Source organism: Clarias gariepinus, chromosome 12, assembly GCF_024256425.1.
Source record: "Clarias gariepinus isolate MV-2021 ecotype Netherlands chromosome 12, CGAR_prim_01v2, whole genome shotgun sequence".
Taxonomy (NCBI): Eukaryota; Metazoa; Chordata; class Actinopteri; order Siluriformes; family Clariidae; genus Clarias; species Clarias gariepinus.
The window spans coordinates 14,838,694-14,858,185 of record NC_071111.1 but is presented as its reverse complement, the minus strand read 5'-3'; the positions used below and the strand labels follow the sequence as shown (position 1 = coordinate 14,858,185).

The following is a 19,492-nucleotide window of genomic DNA, read 5'->3' as shown; positions in this document are numbered from 1 at the left end:
AGAGCCCTGAACTTTCCCCGTGCTTGTCCCTACCAGCCACTGCATGGCTAATTTCCTTCCACCATTATGGAAAATGATTTATTATGATCGGTTACGTATAATGCATTGCAAACGCTCCTGTAAAACTAAACATTCAGCAGTATCCTGCCTGAGCTGGCCTCTGGGGTGGGTCTTTTAACATGTAACAGGCCTTGCGATCTTTTCAGCTGATATTTCATCATCACCAGGCCCAACTTATACAAAAACACATCCATCAAAGTGGATTGAGTGGAAATGCCTATACAGAGCGCTAAAAACCTGAGTAAAAGTACTGTGACTTAAAAAAAAGATAATGATTCAAGCAGATGTAAAAATAGTCATCTTAAACAAAGGCATGTGCAGCACTGTTCATCCCACTTCTTATGAGTCTCCTAATACAAGCCTCTAGTCAAAAAAACAATGTGAGTACAAAAAAAAAAAAATTGTCAAGAGAGTCATTTTACTTGGCATATAGTCGGGTTCACATATCAGAATAAGCCTTGGTGATAATAAGGATGAGACTAAAACCACAAATGATTACATACAAAGTATGTCTGTATAAGTATCTGGCAAAAGTATTTAGCCAAACCCACAATGACATTGTATCTAAATACATATACAGTGGAACCTCGGATTGTGAATAACTTGGTCTGCAAGCATTTTGCAAGACAAGCTAAATTTTTTAATCAAATTTAACTTCAATTTTAACCAGGTCTTGATATATGAGTACTGTAGTACGTATACACTTTGTCTGCTGAGAGTCACATGATCACAACTTAGCCAATGGTTCTTCTCTCTCTCGCACTGGTGGATTATGGGCAATCATCTCCCATACTTAGACTCAGTGCATGTGCGTCACTCGTATAGTCAGCATCCGTGCATGCGTGTACTGTTTACAATAACATTGTGTGTGTGTGTTTAAGCATTTTTTTTTCATGTACAAGTGTAGTGACTGTTCTTTAGTAACTACAGTACAGTTTTATTTGTTTTATTTTACCTTTTTATTTTGTATGAATTATTTTTACATTATTAGTTTGAGCTGTAGGCGGCACGGTGGTGTAGTGGTTAGCACTGTTGCCTTGCACCTCCAGGGTCCGGGCTCGATTCCCGGCCAGGCTTGATTCCTGTCTCTGTGTGCATAGAGTTTGCGTGTTTTTCCTGTGCTTGGTGGGTTCCCTCCGGGTACTTCGGTTTCCTCCCACAGTCCAAAAACTTGCAATTAGGCTAATTGGCATTCACAGTGTGTGAGTGTGTGTATATGTGTGTGCCCTGTGATGGATTGGCACCCTGTCTGCGGTGTACCCTGCCTCGTGCCCTAAGCCTCCTGGGACAGGCTCTAGAGTATTCACTGAGGGCTTGGCTTGCAATCTTCATTCCAGTTCACCCCAAAGATGCTGCATGGGGTTGAGGTCAGGGCTCTGAGCGGGCCAGTCAAGTTCTTCCACACCGAATGCATCAAACCATGTCTTAATTAGGCCTTTTGTGCACCGGGGTACAGTTATTTTGGAATAGAAAAGCCCCTTTCCCAAACTGTTGCCTCAAAGTTAGCATAGCATTGCCCAAGATGTCTTGGTATACTACAGTCTTAAGATTATTGACCTTTACTGGGGACAATGTGCCTGATTGAAACACTTGAATTTAATAATTAACAGGTTTGTAACTCAATATTTTTTAATAATAAGTGCTTTATCATGGTCAGGGTCACAGTGGATCTGAGAACACTCGGCATGGATAAAGCAGGATGACATCAGGGATACAGTGCAGATTCATCACAGGTCGTTATGGGCACACCTATTAACATTCAGGGTAATGTAGCATAGTCAATCCTCCTACTGGCATGTTTTTGGAAGGCCAGAGGAAAGCAGAGAATCTAAACAATACCCACATTTAAATGGAGAGAACATGTGACAGTAACCTAAGCTCAGGATTGAACTAAGGACCCTGGAGAGGTGAGTTAATTATATTGTTATCATCTTGAAACATTCTGTTCAGTAAAGTTTATGAATCACCTCTCGTGTTCCCATTGGGAAGCTAGGGGAGATCTGCCGTCCCCTTAAAGTTAGATGGAAAAGAATGCTACTTTAACATGTAATTATTTATCATAATAATTATTTATTTTAATAATGAAATAAAGTCATTTAGTCACAATATTCCCCTGTATTTTTTAAAATTCATTAGTGTTTGTGTATGCAAAGAAATGAAGAAAGTAAAAAGTTAAAGAGCTTGAACCAGATCGATGTGATCGTCTAATTAAGCAGCAATCAAATGATCACAGTCGAGGTTACACTTTGTGCTTTTCCAGCACTTCTTATGGCAAGTGGAGCTGGCTGACTGGATGTAATGTAAGTCATGTCATTATTTTATATTAGTAGTAATGATGCTTAATCACCTGATAAATGGCTATTTACAGGCGATTATTAAAAGTTTAATTTTTAATTTAGTTTGTGCCCCCCGCTCACATTTTTTTCGCACCAGCCACCACTGGTCTGTAGGTCTATTACTTTGCTTTCTCTACTCACTTTGCAGTTGGCCTACGTTAGAAATGATTGTTATAGACAAAACCACACTTTGTTATCACAGGTTCAAAATCAGGCTAAAAGATTTAAAACAATCACTGACTTTCTTAAATCCACTCGTCTCTGAAATGTTAAAAATTCTGCTTTTGTCCACAGAAATGTCCTGCCTTTATAAGGTCACAAGCATATTCCAAGAAATCCATCAGTCTCAGCTGCAAAATGTATGAACTTAATGTGACTGGCAACCTTTGACTAGTGAAAAAATAGATTCACATGAAATATGTTACCATCATGAATTCACAAAGATGTAATGCTAAACTGAATAAACTACCCAGTAGACTAAACAAGAGACAGTTTAATAATAATATAAAAAAATCAGAAAGCATAAAGCACAATAAAAGTACATACAAATACTTTACAAATTGAGTAAGATTATTTACTGCAAGTAATATTAACAGATTAAATGTTTACTGAGAATTTTATGTGTTTAATGTATTAACTGAAGAAACTCAAAATGAACTGAAAAATCTAACAGAAACATGTACTGTTAATCTACAGTTCATTTACTCTGCAGACCGCCGTCTTGCATAAACTCAAAACATGGACAAAATCCTCATAGTACATATTGCGACAGTGCTAACACACTGTTTAATGCTCTGACTGCAAGTCCGCGGATACTTTCTGTCGATCCACCATTGCTTGCAGCTGCGTAACTGTTCAGCAAGATAAAACAAAGCTTTGTAACCCATTTCACAGCAAAATGGTCCACAGAACAATGTGTGAAAGCTTTCCCGGGAAAGTGAATTTACGTCCAGTCAAAACTGTCTACAGTACAAAAGATGGATTAATAGAAGTTTGTAATTATTTATTAATTTAATAATTAAGTTGTAATTACATAGTTTCTATGTTAACACACACACACACACACACACACATATATAAATATCGCCGTTAATCTATTCACAAAGTTGGGTTGGGAGCTGCATCTATACTACGCAAGCTATGATGACTTTCACCTTGATATTTTAGCGCGGATGTATACCTAGCCGAATTGCACTGTAGGGGGCGAGAACGAGTCTTCAAACCTGTGTGTACTACTGTGTGCCTACTATGAACTACCACATCAAACGTTACGTGCTAACATGGATGCAGCTATGAAGCCGCCGGGTTTGCTTCAGGAAAAATTTATTTTTAAGAAGCTTCCCAATGGAAACCTCGACAAGACTAAGGTTGTTTGCACCGTGTGCAATGCGGAATTAGTTTACTGTAGGAGTTCTTCCAGTTTCAAGTACCACCCAAACGCAAAGCATCCCTTAGCTAATGCGGAAGATGCCGGGCCAAGCACTAATGTAGTGCAGGGGAAGAGTCATCGTTAAACTACTATGTTTGAGTGCAACCGAGGTAAGCCCGTCAGCACAGCTCTATCAGGCAAGCTAACTAATCTCCTTGCCCAGTGGATTGCCACCAGCTGCCGGCCCATCAGCGTGGTTGAAGATGATGGGCTCGAGCTTGTTCTCCAGGTGACAACAGGTGACCCATCTTACAAACTACCTGCGAGGCAAACTATCATGAGGTTAATACATGACCAGCACGCCGCAGAGAAAGCCGCAAAAGACGAGAAGATGGTAGAGGCGAGGTGTGTAGCACTGACTGGGGACCACTGGACATCTGTCAACAACGATAACTACCTCTACCACTACCTACTAGTAGTGAACTTATTCTGATCTACTTTGTCTGTCCGTTAGGTGTGATGAAAACAAAGGAGCGTCACTTTGCAGAAGCGTGTGCCAGGCAGTTTCTCAATGTCGCTAATCAGTGGGGGATAGCTGACAAAATCAGCACTATTGGAACAGACAGCGCTCCTAATATGGTGGCAGCAGGGAGGATACTGCCATTCGAGCATTTGCCCTGTGTTGAATCAGATGAGAAGACACCAGAAGACAATACTGTGGAGATGTACAAGGTAGAGCCCAGTGCTAGTCTAGTTCAGTGTCCACTGAAGTAGTGGTCGGAGAACACTGCTGTCTATGGTAAGATGGCCCACATTGCCCGTAAATATTTACATTTACATTTACATTTAGGCATTTGGCAGACGCTCTTATCCAGAGCGACTTACAAAAAAATATTTGGGGACTCCTGCCACAACTGTCCCATGCGAGAGACTTTTTTCTTTAGCAGGCCATATTGTGCAGAAGAGCAGATCTAGTTTGTTACCAGAAAATGTGAAAAAGCTGGTCTGCCTGAGTGACTGGTGGAAGAAGCAAAAATAGAGCTTGGACTGATTGACACAAAGCTACTGACTGTAAACAGTTCATCACGACCTCTTATGTACGCCTACAGTTCAAAACTCATGTTTAACTGAATAAACAGTTAGTAAACACAAGTACATCTTATAAAACATAATTTATTTTCATCACCAATTATCATAGTAGAACAGCTTTCTCAAGCAGTTTGTGATGCAAACCTGTTCTCAAAGACTTACTTTTTGTCATTATTTGGGTAGCACACATATATGTCTTCGGCAGACTTCAAATGAGCCATTTTAATCTAGATTAATCTATATTAATTCCAAAATTACAGTGAGATTAATCTAGATTAAAAAAATTAATCTATGCCCACCATATATATGTGTGTGTGTGTGTGTGTGTTAACCTAGAAGCTATGTAATTACAACTTAATTAATAAATTAATACATATAGTATATAAGTAGTTACATTTACTTTTATACTTTAGTTTTTTTATGTATATGATTCTGTAGTTGATTTGGGTATCATGTGTGCACATACTGTATATGACTATAATTAGGGTAATTATGTAATTTATATATTCAAGGATTTGTAGTACTTTAAGGACATTTACAGTAGTTATAGTATATATGCATAGATAGATAGATGGATAGATGGATAATTATTAATTATATATTAATATATACACAAACAATTTCAAGCTTGAAATAATCTAATAATCAATGTGTAAATTATCTGACAATTAATAAAATAAATAAATTCAAATTTTTTTTGTCACATACACAGTCATACACAGTACGATATGCAGTGAAATGCTTAACATGTAAAGATTGAAATCTATAAAACCTTCTAAAGACAAGCTAATTAGTGTTATATTTGATTAAGATATGCTAATCTCACAATGAGATATATCATCTATTTTTTTTATGTACCCATGTTCAAAATATTCCAATTTTAAAAATATCACATTTGTACTGATTCAGCTATACTAAAATATCATAGTTGCATTGATTCAATCCCAACAAATCAGTTGGGATTGAATTGTTCATTTCTTTATGATCTTTGGATTAATCTTTGCTTCTTTCCTTATCCACCTCCTCTCTGTGCGGGAGGACAGTTTGCTTACAGGTTGCATTACTGGTCATTGCTAGAATTTCTAACCCTTTCCAACTTTTTAAAATGGTGCCATTTGTTCTATCTGTTATTTCTTTAATACCCATTACCTGACTTGTGCAAGATAAATAAAAAATCTGTCTCAATTGGGTTAAAAATCTTTTGCTTGTCTTAAGGGGAGAAATAACAAAAGGAATTTTACATGTGTGTAACCTTATGTTCATACCCAGTGGGAAAGGGAACTTGTTAATAACATTTAAATTTCTGAAAAGAATGCTAAAGTTGTATTTGACGAATTACAGTGAACACCAGTAAAGGACAACAATAAACTATCCTATTGTAAGTGAAAAATGTGATTTACTGTGTAAAATAAATTTTATTTATCACAAAAACCTCTGCATTATTTACATATTTCTTAACATTGGATTGATTCACTAACGTGCTTGTTTGTGACTCAGGCAGATTGCTTGTGACCTTACAGGCAAAGGCAAAACCCAGGTCATATGTTGAACACAGATCTTGCTGATGGTGATGCCCTGCTGTGTGTTTGGCCTCCATCTGCATGACCTGATTTGTAAAGGATGCCGTGCCCCTCCACCACCCTTCCTTTACCTACCTTCTGTTTCCTCTCTCAGCATGGCCTTACAAAGTGTGATTTCTATTAAATGATTTATGCGTCAGACAGGAGACAGCCTGGATAGGGGAGCATATTTGTTCGCGCCTGTGGTGAAAAAGATATGATTGAGAACATAGAAACAGATTTTTTAAATAAAGTATGAAGTGGTGCATATGTTTCATTCTCCATGTGTTGATGTCTGTCTGGCTGGTTTCCTCTTGATTAAATTATCTTGTTCCTCCTCTTCATAATATCTATTTGAAATGTTCTACATCATTATATGTCTTTTTTGAACAGCACATTGATGATTGCACTCGGTAGATTGAATGGTCTGCTGTGGCGACCCCTCAACGGGAGCAACTGAAAGACGTACAACAACAACTCTGCAGATAATTATATTAAGCTTAAATTATATATCATATACAGTATATCTCAATCGATCGACATACAATGAGTAAAAAACTGGGCTAAATTGTAACGGAATGGGGACGTTGGGTGCAGGAGGATAAAGTAGGATATTATTTAATCTGATTATCTTAACATACTAATATTACTAACTTAATTAATAGTATTAATTACTAACATTATATAATTATATGCAGTCTATATATATATATCATATATCATATACAGTACCAGTCAAAAGTTTGGACACAAGATTCGATTTAATTTCTACATTCTAGAACAATACTGGATTTTATTTTGCAAAAATATGAAATGACACATGTTGCAACAAACAAACAACAACAACAATCAGGTGACATTTTAAGACATCATTAAGGTCAGCTGTTCTGGACTAGTTCTTGCAAGAAGAGTATTGTAGTGCATTTGCAAAACCAATTAAGCACCATGATAAAACTGTCACAAAGACCATTAGTGGAAAGCAAGACCAAAAATTTAAAACTAAAACTCCGATTCCAAAAAGAAATTTATTTAGAATTTCCAGCCCTAAATTAACAAACAGCACCTTAGATTAGAGCCGTTCTGAAGGCTTTCTAGAGTGTAAGTAGCAGAAACATCTCAGTATCAATTGTTCAGAGGAGATTATTGCATATTCTGGACGCCTTCAGCATTGCTTTACAGTTTGGAAAGAAAAAAAAACTTAGGAACGACCATGAAATTAGAAGCTGTGTCCAAACTTTTGACTGGGAGTGTTACAGTTAGCTTAATCCCATGTTTTCGGTTCAGTATTCAGTAACTTCCAAATGAAAGTTTTTTACTCATTTCAGTTTCATTAACACATTAAGTACAGATATAATCACTTGTACCAAAAACTGTTCTGTGGAACCATATACTGTACTGGTTTGTATTTTTGCTGATCAGTGATTAATCTTGCTATTTCTTACAAATCAGACCTGATTCTGAGTCAGTAGAAAAGACCAGAGTCTAATTGGGGCGCGTGAGGCCACGCACGAGCACAAATCTTTGTCGCCTCCGTCTGGTGAAAAAGGTGAATGAACCCAGCTTTCAGACGTAAATCAAACTGACATCATTTACAAAGCACTAAATTAAGGCTACGGCTTATGTTTTGGAGCTGAGCATGCAGTAAAAAAAGCCTCTCAAGCTATTTGGACTATGTAACTAAAGCATTTGGCACACAGTTGATGATGCTGTGACACATTCATCATAATAGACGCTACCTAAAATAAATTTAAAATAAATCACGTCATGAATTTGTGAGTGTGTGGGTACTAAAGCAATGCACAGTTCAGTGATGAGAAACTGTGAGCTCATATGTCCTTTGATTTTTTTTTTCAGAAGAAGAAAAAAAATTCAATACAAATGAGAAGACCTATCGGTGCTCATGGGATATGAAAATGGTTGGAGACAGCTGTAAAGGTGTGGCAAAAGAATAATAACTACACACACCAACCACTTAAAACGAATCACCTGTAATTTAAAATGATTAATTTGTGCAGTTGTTCAACAAGTCTATCATTTACAGTAGCAGCAGAATAATGCATAAAATCATGCTGTTTTTGCCTTGTTGAGGAGAGAAGAAAATGGACCAACGGGTTCGAGGTGACAGAAAGGCTATGGTCACTCTAATATCCACTCTTTGAAACAGTGATAAGCAGAAAAGCATTTCAAACAGCACAACTGGGGCAGATGGTCTACAACTGTCAGGCAATAACAGGAATTTAAGGCAATAAAACTGAACTACTGAAACGTTGAACATCACTTGTTTTGTCTCCCAATCTATATCATCTCAGATTCCAGTCCATCTCTGAGTGCTAAGTGGAAAAACTTCTTTTTAAATCATAAAAATTCACTATTTAATGTGCTTCGTGTGTGTGTGTGCTTTGTGTGTGCTTTGTGTGTGTGTGCTTTGTGTGCTTTGTGTGTGTGTGTGTGTGTGTGTGTAGGGGGTGTCAATCGGGATAAAAAAATATTCAAGTGTATGATAAAATCAACACATATTTGATGAGGAAACAGAGTAAATTTATTCAGCCCAATCACACTGAATTTAAATCAAATATTTACACAATTATGAGGAATATTATGTCATTCTACCATCTAATCCATCTCTCCTGATAATATTCTCCATAATTAAGCTTTGAATCAACAATCAGTGCTCTACACGAGACATGAACCCCTCATCTTTTTACATTTTCAAAAAATTCAGCAATCACACAACAAAACAGACACATACAGCTAACACGCAGGAAAATCCATCAAAATAAGTCCATACAGAGTTCCTCAGGAGAACTAACTAATCTAATTATTTTATCTGCAGCATTAAAGTTTGTAAAAGCATGGCAGTTGGATGATGATTCATTGTCCAGCAGTGAAAAGTTTCTTCCTGCCCTCCATCCCAGACATGGCTTCCACATTCTTCCTCCAGTCTGTCACCTCCTCTTTCTGCTTGTTGGGAGCAGACAGAAAGAACACTTTGAGTGAAATGGAAAGACAGAAACAGCAGGAGAGCAGTAAAAATAGAATGTTCTGAATGTAGAAATGTTCTAAGCATACAATTATCTCTAATGGCATTTGAACACTGAACATTTGCATGAATATGTCAAAAACAAATGCTGAATATATGACTATAAACTAATTAGAGGTTTAATAGATAGCTTTTATGCTCAGCTCAAACTTCTACCAATATAGCAGAGTCTTAAAGACATCAGCATCACCTTTTCCTCCTCCTTCTTTACAGTCTTAAGGTTGGCTTTGAAGTCGGCCTTCATAAGCTTGTTGTCTGTCAGGGCCCCCAACTTGTCATCTGCCGACTTCTTCACTCTCTTCAGTTTGGGTCTGTTCAGTCTCCCTTTCAGCCCGTAGATTTTATGCTGCAGCGACTGAATCTGACACAAAGAATGTTGACCTTAAGTACCCAAATATGCAATTGATTTTTTTTTATGCTATTATGGACTGTGGTACCAATCAAGAATTCTTAACGAAACATTCCTGCCACATTTGCAAATTATGATATATTGATTGCAACTGCTGCAATAACACTTATAACACTATGAATCTGATGGGTCAGAAGCTGTTAATTTTCTGTAAAAGTACGCTAGCAATAGTGTTAATATAATCAGAGTCAAATCACACATCCATATGAATGTGTCTGGTCTGTTATTGTTTCTCTAGTAACAACTCATTTGCAGTTACTTTAAATCAACATGCATTGTATTACACTAAGAGCTATATTTGTTTGTATGGTGAGGTTGTTGGTAGGAAGAGGTTTATTTAAAACTTATGAAAGGGGTCTCCAGTGTCAGTGGTTTTCTGGCATGGGAGAATCTTTAATACAAAAGACTTTACACTTTTTAACTTTATGAGGGATGAAAAAAGATGCGCTGGTGAGGGAGCTGCTGGTGAATGACTGTTTATCGTTGCTGTAAAATAAGCGATTACATGAACAAACCTGTTTCATAGACATAAAAGATAACAAAAATGCTTTAAATGTATATTGTCTAAAATTGTTTTAACTGATCATTTGAACGTGTACTTTATTTAAATTATTCACTGGAGTGGACCCACTGCCCCCCATTTCAAATACCTTATATATCTGCAGGCATGTTTAATTTACAATTAATATTCCAGCTGGAAAAGCGAAGGTGGGTTTTGGTTGAGCCATACACACAGTCTTAGATTAAGGTAGAATTAGATGGAACATTATTATGAGATGACTGTGTTATACTGAATAAAATGATTTAGAAAAGTATGAAAGGGAATAACTTCCAAATTCTACTGCAAAGTGCACAGGAATCAAAATGACGAACTATGCAAATATGGCATAATTCTCTAAATACCTCTAAATCATTTCTGTCCACTTTTATCGAAAGGTCATATCGAGCCTCATCCACAACATCAATCTTTTGGTGCAGATCTTTACACAGTTCCTGCAAAGAATAATTAAGAGACATTTTATTATTTTATAATTATAATTTTATAAACTCAGTCTAAAGTGTGCATAACTGTATCACTCTATAACCCCTATAACTAGCTGTACATAATTCAGTTACTAATTCAAAAATATATTTTTCAGTAACAATAATAAATAATACAGGTGATTTAATTAAACTAATATATGTATATATAATTATGAAAGTGTGGAACAGAAGTCTGCTCCTACACACTCTTGAAACAAAGAATAAACTAAATAAATAATTACAAAACATTTTGCCAGCAACACACTGTATTATGTTTATAATTAATTAATGTGCTTTATTATACATTGTAGTTCATGTACTTGTTTATATTTAGCTACAAATATTGTCAAGATGATTTTAGTGAATTTAAGGCTAATTCTTTCTATTTATACTATTCTTTAGTTTATACAGTAATTGAATTACATATAAACTAAAATACACAATATAAAATAAAATATTATGCCATATTTTTGTACTGACTGATTATGGGTTTTCTTTTATACATTTGAGCCAAGATACAACATAGCACATCTCGCTAAAAACATGTTTAAAAACTAAGTGGGTAACTTTATAGTGGAATGTTACTATTAAGCAGCAACAGTAAAAAATGTAAATAAAAAATTTGTTAATGATTGTAAACCCTCAAAACACTGTAAATATTAATACAAACTGATCCTGGCATTGGTACTGTAACAATTTTATATTACAAATTTTAAAACAGAATTTACAACACACAAAACAACTATATACCATTTTTTCTTTTTACTATAACAGTGTATTATCATTGAAGTGTATGATTCATAATATTTACTACCTGAAATAAATAAAGATGTGTATTTATAGGGAATAAACTTTGTATTTGTTTTTTCAACTACAGATGAATACAAATCAGCAAGAACGTATTAACATGTAAAAATCACATAATTTCAGTTTATTTACCTGACACACCCACACATACAGTCACAATTCTATTGTTTGTATTCAGTAATTACTTTTTTTTAAACAGTTCTATTTTGTTTCATTTCTCTTTGTTCTCCACTGCTGTGATCCAGCAACCACCAATTTCTGGTGACGGAGAATGAGCTACCTGTTTTGGTACATGACCTTGTAAACTCTTCATACTAGTCACCCGCTCCATCAGATCTTTCTTTCACTATATTATTAATGAAAACAAAAATACATATTCATGAAGTAAACAATTAGGCTTCACCAGTCGTTCCCATTGTGTCTCATTCACAGTAACTATGTTGCAGGTGCATCAAAAAGCTATTTAACATGTACCTCTTGGCTATATTTTTGCATTTTCTATAGTTATTAAAGAAATTAAAACCTCCTATTCCTATTTTTGTTGATTTTTTTTTTAAATAATATGTTTATTTTTTATAATATGTTTACTGACACTTCAGTAATTTTTAAATAGAAAAAACTTTTGGCAGTGCCACTATTTTATGGTAAATTGGAAAAAAAATTTAAAATATAGAAAAATGTTGATGTATAGGGTACAAAACTACTGTTTATTAAACAATACATCTCTGGCAACCACAACTGCCAGCATTTTACTATAAAATACAAAAAAGCCGTTTTTAATGATCAATGTTCAATAATTCCACATATTGGATGGTAATACTATCAAAGCAAACATAGGCAAAGCCTGTTAATTCTAAAGTAACCTTGCAGTTTACAGTAGTGTTGTTTTTAAATCTCTTGAGACCAGAATGTCCTTGTATGAGGACATGACATTTTTTCCAGTTACATTTTGTCTATATCCTTGTGCAAGCAGCACATGAGGAACGTTGGGTGTTATTCTTATGCCAAACTTCCTTCTGTTTGGAGATGATGATTAGGTCTATACTTATATCAGATGACAGTAAACAAAAACACTGAGAAAGAATGAATTGCACACAATGGTAGAGCCCAGGTGACAGGAGGTTAAATTCTACATTAATGTAAAAAAAAAAAAAAAAAAGGCTTTTCACACTAAAACATACGGTATCATGGTTAATGTAAGGTTCTGGCAAACACATGTGCCAGTTATTTGTTTATTTTCCTTTTACAGTAAATATCACTATTTAAAAAAAATAGTAAATCATGGTAACTTGGCCATTATTGGAATTTAAACTCACAACCTTTTGCGCTCTGAGCTGACCAGTGAGATTGCCATTTCTTCCCTCTAACTTGCATCAACCATTTCTCCATAAATTTGCACAGAGATTTTTCCCCTATTCACACTCCTGCATAAAATGCATACTATTCCACTATAAATTGTGTTTCATGGTATTTTACTGTAAACTCCTCTTGTTAAAAACAGCTGTGAAATACATTACATTCACAGCTGTGTTTACAGTATAAAAGTATATTGGAGCTGTTTTTGATAAATGAATGCATAATATATAAATTCTCACATAACTTTCAAAACATCATCATCAGAGTTACATACACAGTATATTCATTTTGTACAGAATTGTACAGTAAAATGTTGCCATGAATGTGACATGACGCTTGGCAAAAATGTTATACTAATTATTACAATGTATCCATTAGCAGTCATATTATATACAGTAGCATATATAGAGTAAAATGTGTAAAATGAGCCCCTGGGCCATGCTACAAACCTGAAGCTCCTGTACTGAGAGCCCGGAGACCTTTAGAGGGGGCACTCTTTCATTCAGAGCCTTGTCTTTCTCTATGTTCTTCTGCTCTTTTTCCTTTAACAGAAGACTCTCTGCCTTCTTCAGCAGTTTGGTCTAGGAAAGACAGCATGCTTGTGCTTCACAGGACAGCAGGACAACTATATCTTTGCAGAATGAAAAATAATAAGCTTCTGATCTGATAATGATCTAAATAAGCCAGCAAATTAGGCCAACTAATCAAAGTATTAAAGGAATTAGAGGATAATGGATCCGTGTGATGATTAAGCTGCTCGAAAATACCCACCTTCAACAGCAACCTACGTGTTGCTGGGTACTTGGATTTCGATCTGGACTTCCTCTGTGAGACAAAAAGACAAGAAATTCCTGTTTAATTCTGCAGCCACATTAGGAAGGAAATGGGGCCTAATCCACACACAACATGGAGCATGCATTAACTGCCGAAGCTGATTACTGCTAAAATTTCCAACATGAGAGCTCAGTCACCCAAAACAATCCTAAATGGAGGAGTGCAAACCTACAGTGGAGCTTACTATACACCATGCTAGGACACATCTGAATGAAGACATGACTATTTACTACTGGATTAAACAAACACTACTGGGATGCAATGGACTTGATTTGATTTAACTTAATTTACTGCCAAATATAGTTAGGTAAGCTAAATGTAAATATCACACAACATTCAGCCAACAGTAAGCACATGCTCATAAACTGGAGTAGTTGTATTAAAAATGATGCTGTACTTCCACTCTTTAGTTCTAAGTTTTATAATACACACTTTAGAAAAAAAGGTTCCTGAAATATATAATATAAATCACCTTAGAAAGTCAGACATTAATGATGTACTGTACAGTATATTCATCATGATCCTTATTTCTACTTCTCCATACTATTTAGCATTTTTAATGCCGCAAGTCTTTCATCCTTCTTAACACAAGGTCTGTACCTAAAGTAATATAATCGTGGAAATCATTTTTAAAGACATGGGTCACTAAATTTGCACATGTTGGTAGAGTAACTCTGGCTATAATCAAAAGTTCTACTCAACATAGTCTCCACCAAGAAATGCATTTGCCCCATTGTTGAACCCAACTCTCAAATCCGTTTTATAAATCCAATTTGTTACAGTTGACGGTTTTAAACTGCACGACAGAATGTTTATGGAGATGACACCGTTGACAAGAGCAATGTGCATAGATGGATGAAGCAGTTTAAAAAATGGGGAAACCAGCATTGAAAAAAATTCATTCCAGTGTGAGACCACCAACAGTGATAGGGATATTTAGGATGTTTAGGAATTAGAAGTCAAGAGTTGGGGTCAACAGTGGCGCAAATTGCAGACAATGTTGAGTAGTATGTTTATTATACAGAGTTATACCAAAGTTAGTTCTACCAAATGGGCAATTTGGACAAGTACAGTATATGCCAAAAAAGATATGCCCACTTTTGCATTACTTTTGGTACAGCTCTTGTATTCTTACAAAACTTTCGCACAAAATTTAAGGAAAAAGTGCCAATGAATGCCTTGGATGTTCAAAAACTATTCTGTAAATTGAAGATTTTTCAAACTGTATAAATTGTATGTGTATATTTTAAGTAATTGTATGTGTATATATATTTTTTTATATATCTTTGTATATCAACATTCAATATTTTAGATCTGAACATACATTATTTTAATAAACACACTGGACCTTTAAAGATTATTTTAAAGTATAATAATTGAACCTTTTTTTAATCGAGGTATTTCACCATACAGACAACATTTACTTCAAAATTGAATACAAGGGGAATTTAAAAAATGGAATTTTCATATGTAACGTAAAGAATCTACGCATAAAGTAAGTTTAATTTTCTTAGTGGTATTCTCTAGTATAGTAAGTGCTTAAGACAGTGTTGGGTTTCTTACCGGTCTGTTGAAGGATGTTGTCATAAACAAAAATGGAAAAAAGCACAAGTATATATACACGTTACTGAACCATTCATAAATATCTACTGCAAATCAGATATGTTAAATGAATGTCATATTGACAGACTGCTTATGTATATGTCAGTAGGGATGACCCTTACCCCTCAGACATGGTCACACTGCACTACGTGTCCTGAAAGCAAGCCAACATATTCATGGTCATTGTTCCACATTGAGTACGGTGGCGCATTCCTGTGCTATTCAAATGACAGGTGTCTGCCTTGGATAAATCGAGGCATCATGGAAACAGAGCTCACTGACAATGTCTTACACAAAAGTCTGTAAATAATATAGTATCACACACAGTAGAGGTTTATAAAGGTAATGACAGTAGCATGAGGAAATGTATTGATTCCAGACTAGGCAATATTTTCTTTCTTAGTTCCAGAGTGTTACAGTGCAGAGCGCTGACATTCTGTGACCTGAGCCAGCAAGGTGTGCCCTTGTCTCACTCATTGCTGCGAAGGGTCACTGGGGTCTTAGTGTGAATTTGGACAATAAAATACAGAAAGAGGAGACAGAGAAAGTGAGGACACTGAGTCATTCAGTGTGAGATATGGATATCACACGGTTTGATTGTGGCCTAGTACTGACATGTTAAGTGGGATATAAAAGAAACTGCGTCTACCATGTGACTGTGTCTTCTGTCGGAATGTCACTGATGAAAGCCTACTTGAGCTTCTTTTAAAAACCATACTCTTAGAGCCAACTATGAGTCACTCTCCTAAAACAGGTTTACAGGTCCGGCTTTTTAGGGGCTTTGTGATCACTTGTTGTGATGGAGCTACTAATGGAGCAATTGACCTTCGTCATCTATTCTTGTGATTTGACTTGTAGTGATAAGTGTTTTCTTTTATAACCTCCCACACGGGAAGTAATGTTTCCATCCCTGACATCTGCAGCTCGATTTTGGGAAAATGACTTAAATCAATGTAAATATTTCCGAATTAGACAAGATGAAATAGATTTGAACAAACACACACACACACACACACACACACACACACACACACACACACACACACACACACTCGCACCTGTCTCTCATGCCTCTACACATATTTGTTTGTTGCTCACTCTGTTCTCCCTCCCTCTATTCTCCCATCTTTCATGCCAGGAAATGTCTGTTAAGTGAAGGCCAAGTGCTTCCCTGCGTTATGACAAAGTTCAGCAACACCAATAAAGCACCAAGGACTTTGATTGCCAGAAATCTTTCTTAATAAACATGATCCAGAATGTATAGAATATTAAACAGCAGCAGCTGGGAAAGACATCCCAATAAACTGAGAGCATCTAAAACATCATATGTTTATGACTAAGAATCTTAAGCTTTTATTGCCAGACCATTTTCCTAACATAGCCTTTTGATTCTTCATATGACCTGCTGCCCTTAATCTTGTTAAGGATTGAATAAAATAATGAACTAGCAGAGATAAAGGACTCATTTTATGAACTAGGAGAGATAAAAGAGTCAATTGAGATGGAAAATGTTCTCCGCACTTTAAGACACTCTTCACACTAGAACTTAATCTCTACTTATGTCGGAACTGGGCTATTAGCTAAGATAAAAAGCCTCTGATACAGTGTTCTTACCTGTAACGAGAAGTCAGCAAGAATGAGCAGTTAGGCAGAGAACAGGACACTGTGGTAGATTTTTGATGACTGATGCCTCTCCTCCCACATGTGAATAGCTCACTAAAATAGATCCCCAGCTACGCCTCTTGTTGGGTCATACCACCTTTCTGCCCTTTAATGTCCTAAACCTGCTGTACACAAATAATGGTCAAGGTCGCAGCCATAGTGCAGAACAAAAGGTGCACACACACATATACAAAAAACAAAACAAAAAAACAACAACAACACAAATTCAAGCTCATATTAAATTTAAGTGATGGGCTCCATGGCCACCCCAGAAACAACAAAGATTTCAGAGTGCTTGTGGTCAGGTGCCACAAATATATAATTGTTTAATTGACCATTTTATGGCACAGTCTCACACCATAATTCATTCTCAGCACTCAAAAGCATGCTTTTAAAAAGCTTCGAACTCAGCCAAGCAATGCTCTAATTACAGCCGAATATCACCTGCACTGCTGTAAAGTGGCTTGCTACATTGCACAGGGAAAATTGGCAAAAAACACATAATTTAAACACCACATACTATATTGAGTTTGCCTTAGAAATATAGCGCTCCTGAAACTCTTTCCCTCTTTCCCTATACAGTATCTATACCATATCTAAGCCATATCTATTAAGTATTGAAAACCATATTCAAATGTTGTATTAGCAGGTAAAGTCGATAAAGACCTGTCTCGTGTCAGGCATTATGAATTCTTGGTTGAGAGACTAATCGGCTTGTTTAGTGCACGTCAGCAGACTCGGAGAGGAGGCACGCGGACTACAGTGCTCCATGGATGTGGCAGCTGTCAGCAGCTATGGTGAAGTAGAGTAATTAAAGCTGCCCTGGGATGAATTCTTGTAGTATGCAGCAGGCATTCAGGTGAAGGTGAAAAACCTCTGTGTATGTGCTATTATTTCACATGACTGCTAGTGGAGGTCATACTCTATTAACGGATGACAGAGTTGTCCATTATATCATCCGTTTTTATTAGTATAAACAAGATTTTCTGCATCTTCAGGGAAACACGTACAGTTCATGCTTTTCGCTAGGGACTATAAAGGGAATTGCTACATAACACTGAATTTGCTACTTAAGAAAAATTCCCAACAAATGATGAGATTGGATTATTGCTACAGTGCCAGTCAAAGGTTTGCACATGAGTTTGGATTTATTTTCTGCATCCTAAAAACCAAACTGGATCATTTTGAAACTATTAAATAACACTCAAAAATCATTGATTGACAATACCTCAGATAAGAGTCGCTATGAAGGCTTTACAGAGCATAATTAGCAGAATAATAATAATAATACTAATAATAATAATAATAATAATAATGCATTTGATTTATATAGGTGCCCTTTCAGCTCACTCAATATCAAACAAGAATAAATTAAACAGTAATACAAGATAACATTGATACAGAGATAACAGAGTAGTAAGAGAAGATTAAAACAATAATTTAATAAAAGGAGACAGTGCCATAATTTAAGACATTTAAAAACAAATGATGATTCAGAAGTTGGTTTAAATAGAGATTTAAGACATTTATGATTTGTGATTTGAGTTGATTTACATCATGTACTGTATTTGATGTATATTTGATGTTTCATGTTTTTTTAATAAGTGGGTCTTAAGTTAAGTTTTGAATTTGGTTGGAGAATCTGTGTTATGGATGTTTTCGGGGAGAGAATTCCAGAGGTGAGGAGTACGGCTGAAGTCTCTGTGATGGTCAGGCAAGCAGGTGGTGTAACAATAAGCCTTGATGATGAAAAGCGGACAGGGGTGTAGAATTGAACAAGCTCTGATATGTAAGGGGGAATGAGATTATAAAGTGCTTTAAATGTAAGAAAGAGGAATTTAAACTCTATAGTATTTGATCGGGAGCCAGTGAAGTTGTTAAAGGGTGGGGTAATGTGATGAATTAAAGGTGTGTGGGTTATGATACGGGCAGCAGAGTTCTGGATTAGTTGTACTGTAGTTGTACAGTAGGAGAAACATCTCAATATCAAGTGTTGAAAAGAAGATTATTGCATATTGTGTATGTCTTCAGCATTGTTTTACGGTGTAAAAAAGAAATAAAAGTTAGAAAAGACCATAAAATTAGAAGGGTTGTTTAAACTTTTGCCTCAAAAATATTGCTGCTTCCTGCTAGGGGTTTGCTTAAAAGGTGGAAGTTTAAAGCCTCTAAAATAAGGTTACATAGATGTTTTCAGATTAAACATTTTGTTATAAAAACCTTGGGGTCAAAGAAAAAATAATTTGCCAAAATGAATAAAAGTCTGAAAATGTTATGTTTTGCTTGAAAGAGTCAGTGTCAAGATTTAATGTCCAAGGATTCTTACATACAGTATACAAAGAATATATA

At 35.8% G+C, this 19,492-nt stretch overlaps 2 protein-coding genes across 2 annotated transcripts in view; both read right to left on the bottom strand.

Annotated features, from left to right (window-relative positions):
* The window catches only part of tnnt2e (troponin T2e, cardiac), a 296,670-nt gene that overhangs the window by 85,336 nt on the left and 191,842 nt on the right, over positions 1-19,492 (bottom strand). The gene's annotated exons all lie outside the window — the stretch shown is intronic.
* On the bottom strand, positions 8,937-14,076 carry tnni4a (troponin I4a). Its single transcript, XM_053509141.1, has 6 exons — positions 14,067-14,076; positions 13,820-13,899; positions 13,498-13,629; positions 10,766-10,855; positions 9,644-9,814; positions 8,937-9,371 (listed from the first exon to the last, which is right to left on the bottom strand). Exons 1-6 carry the CDS (start codon positions 14,074-14,076, stop codon positions 9,285-9,287), a joined length of 570 nt encoding a protein of 189 aa, XP_053365116.1. The 3' UTR covers positions 8,937-9,284.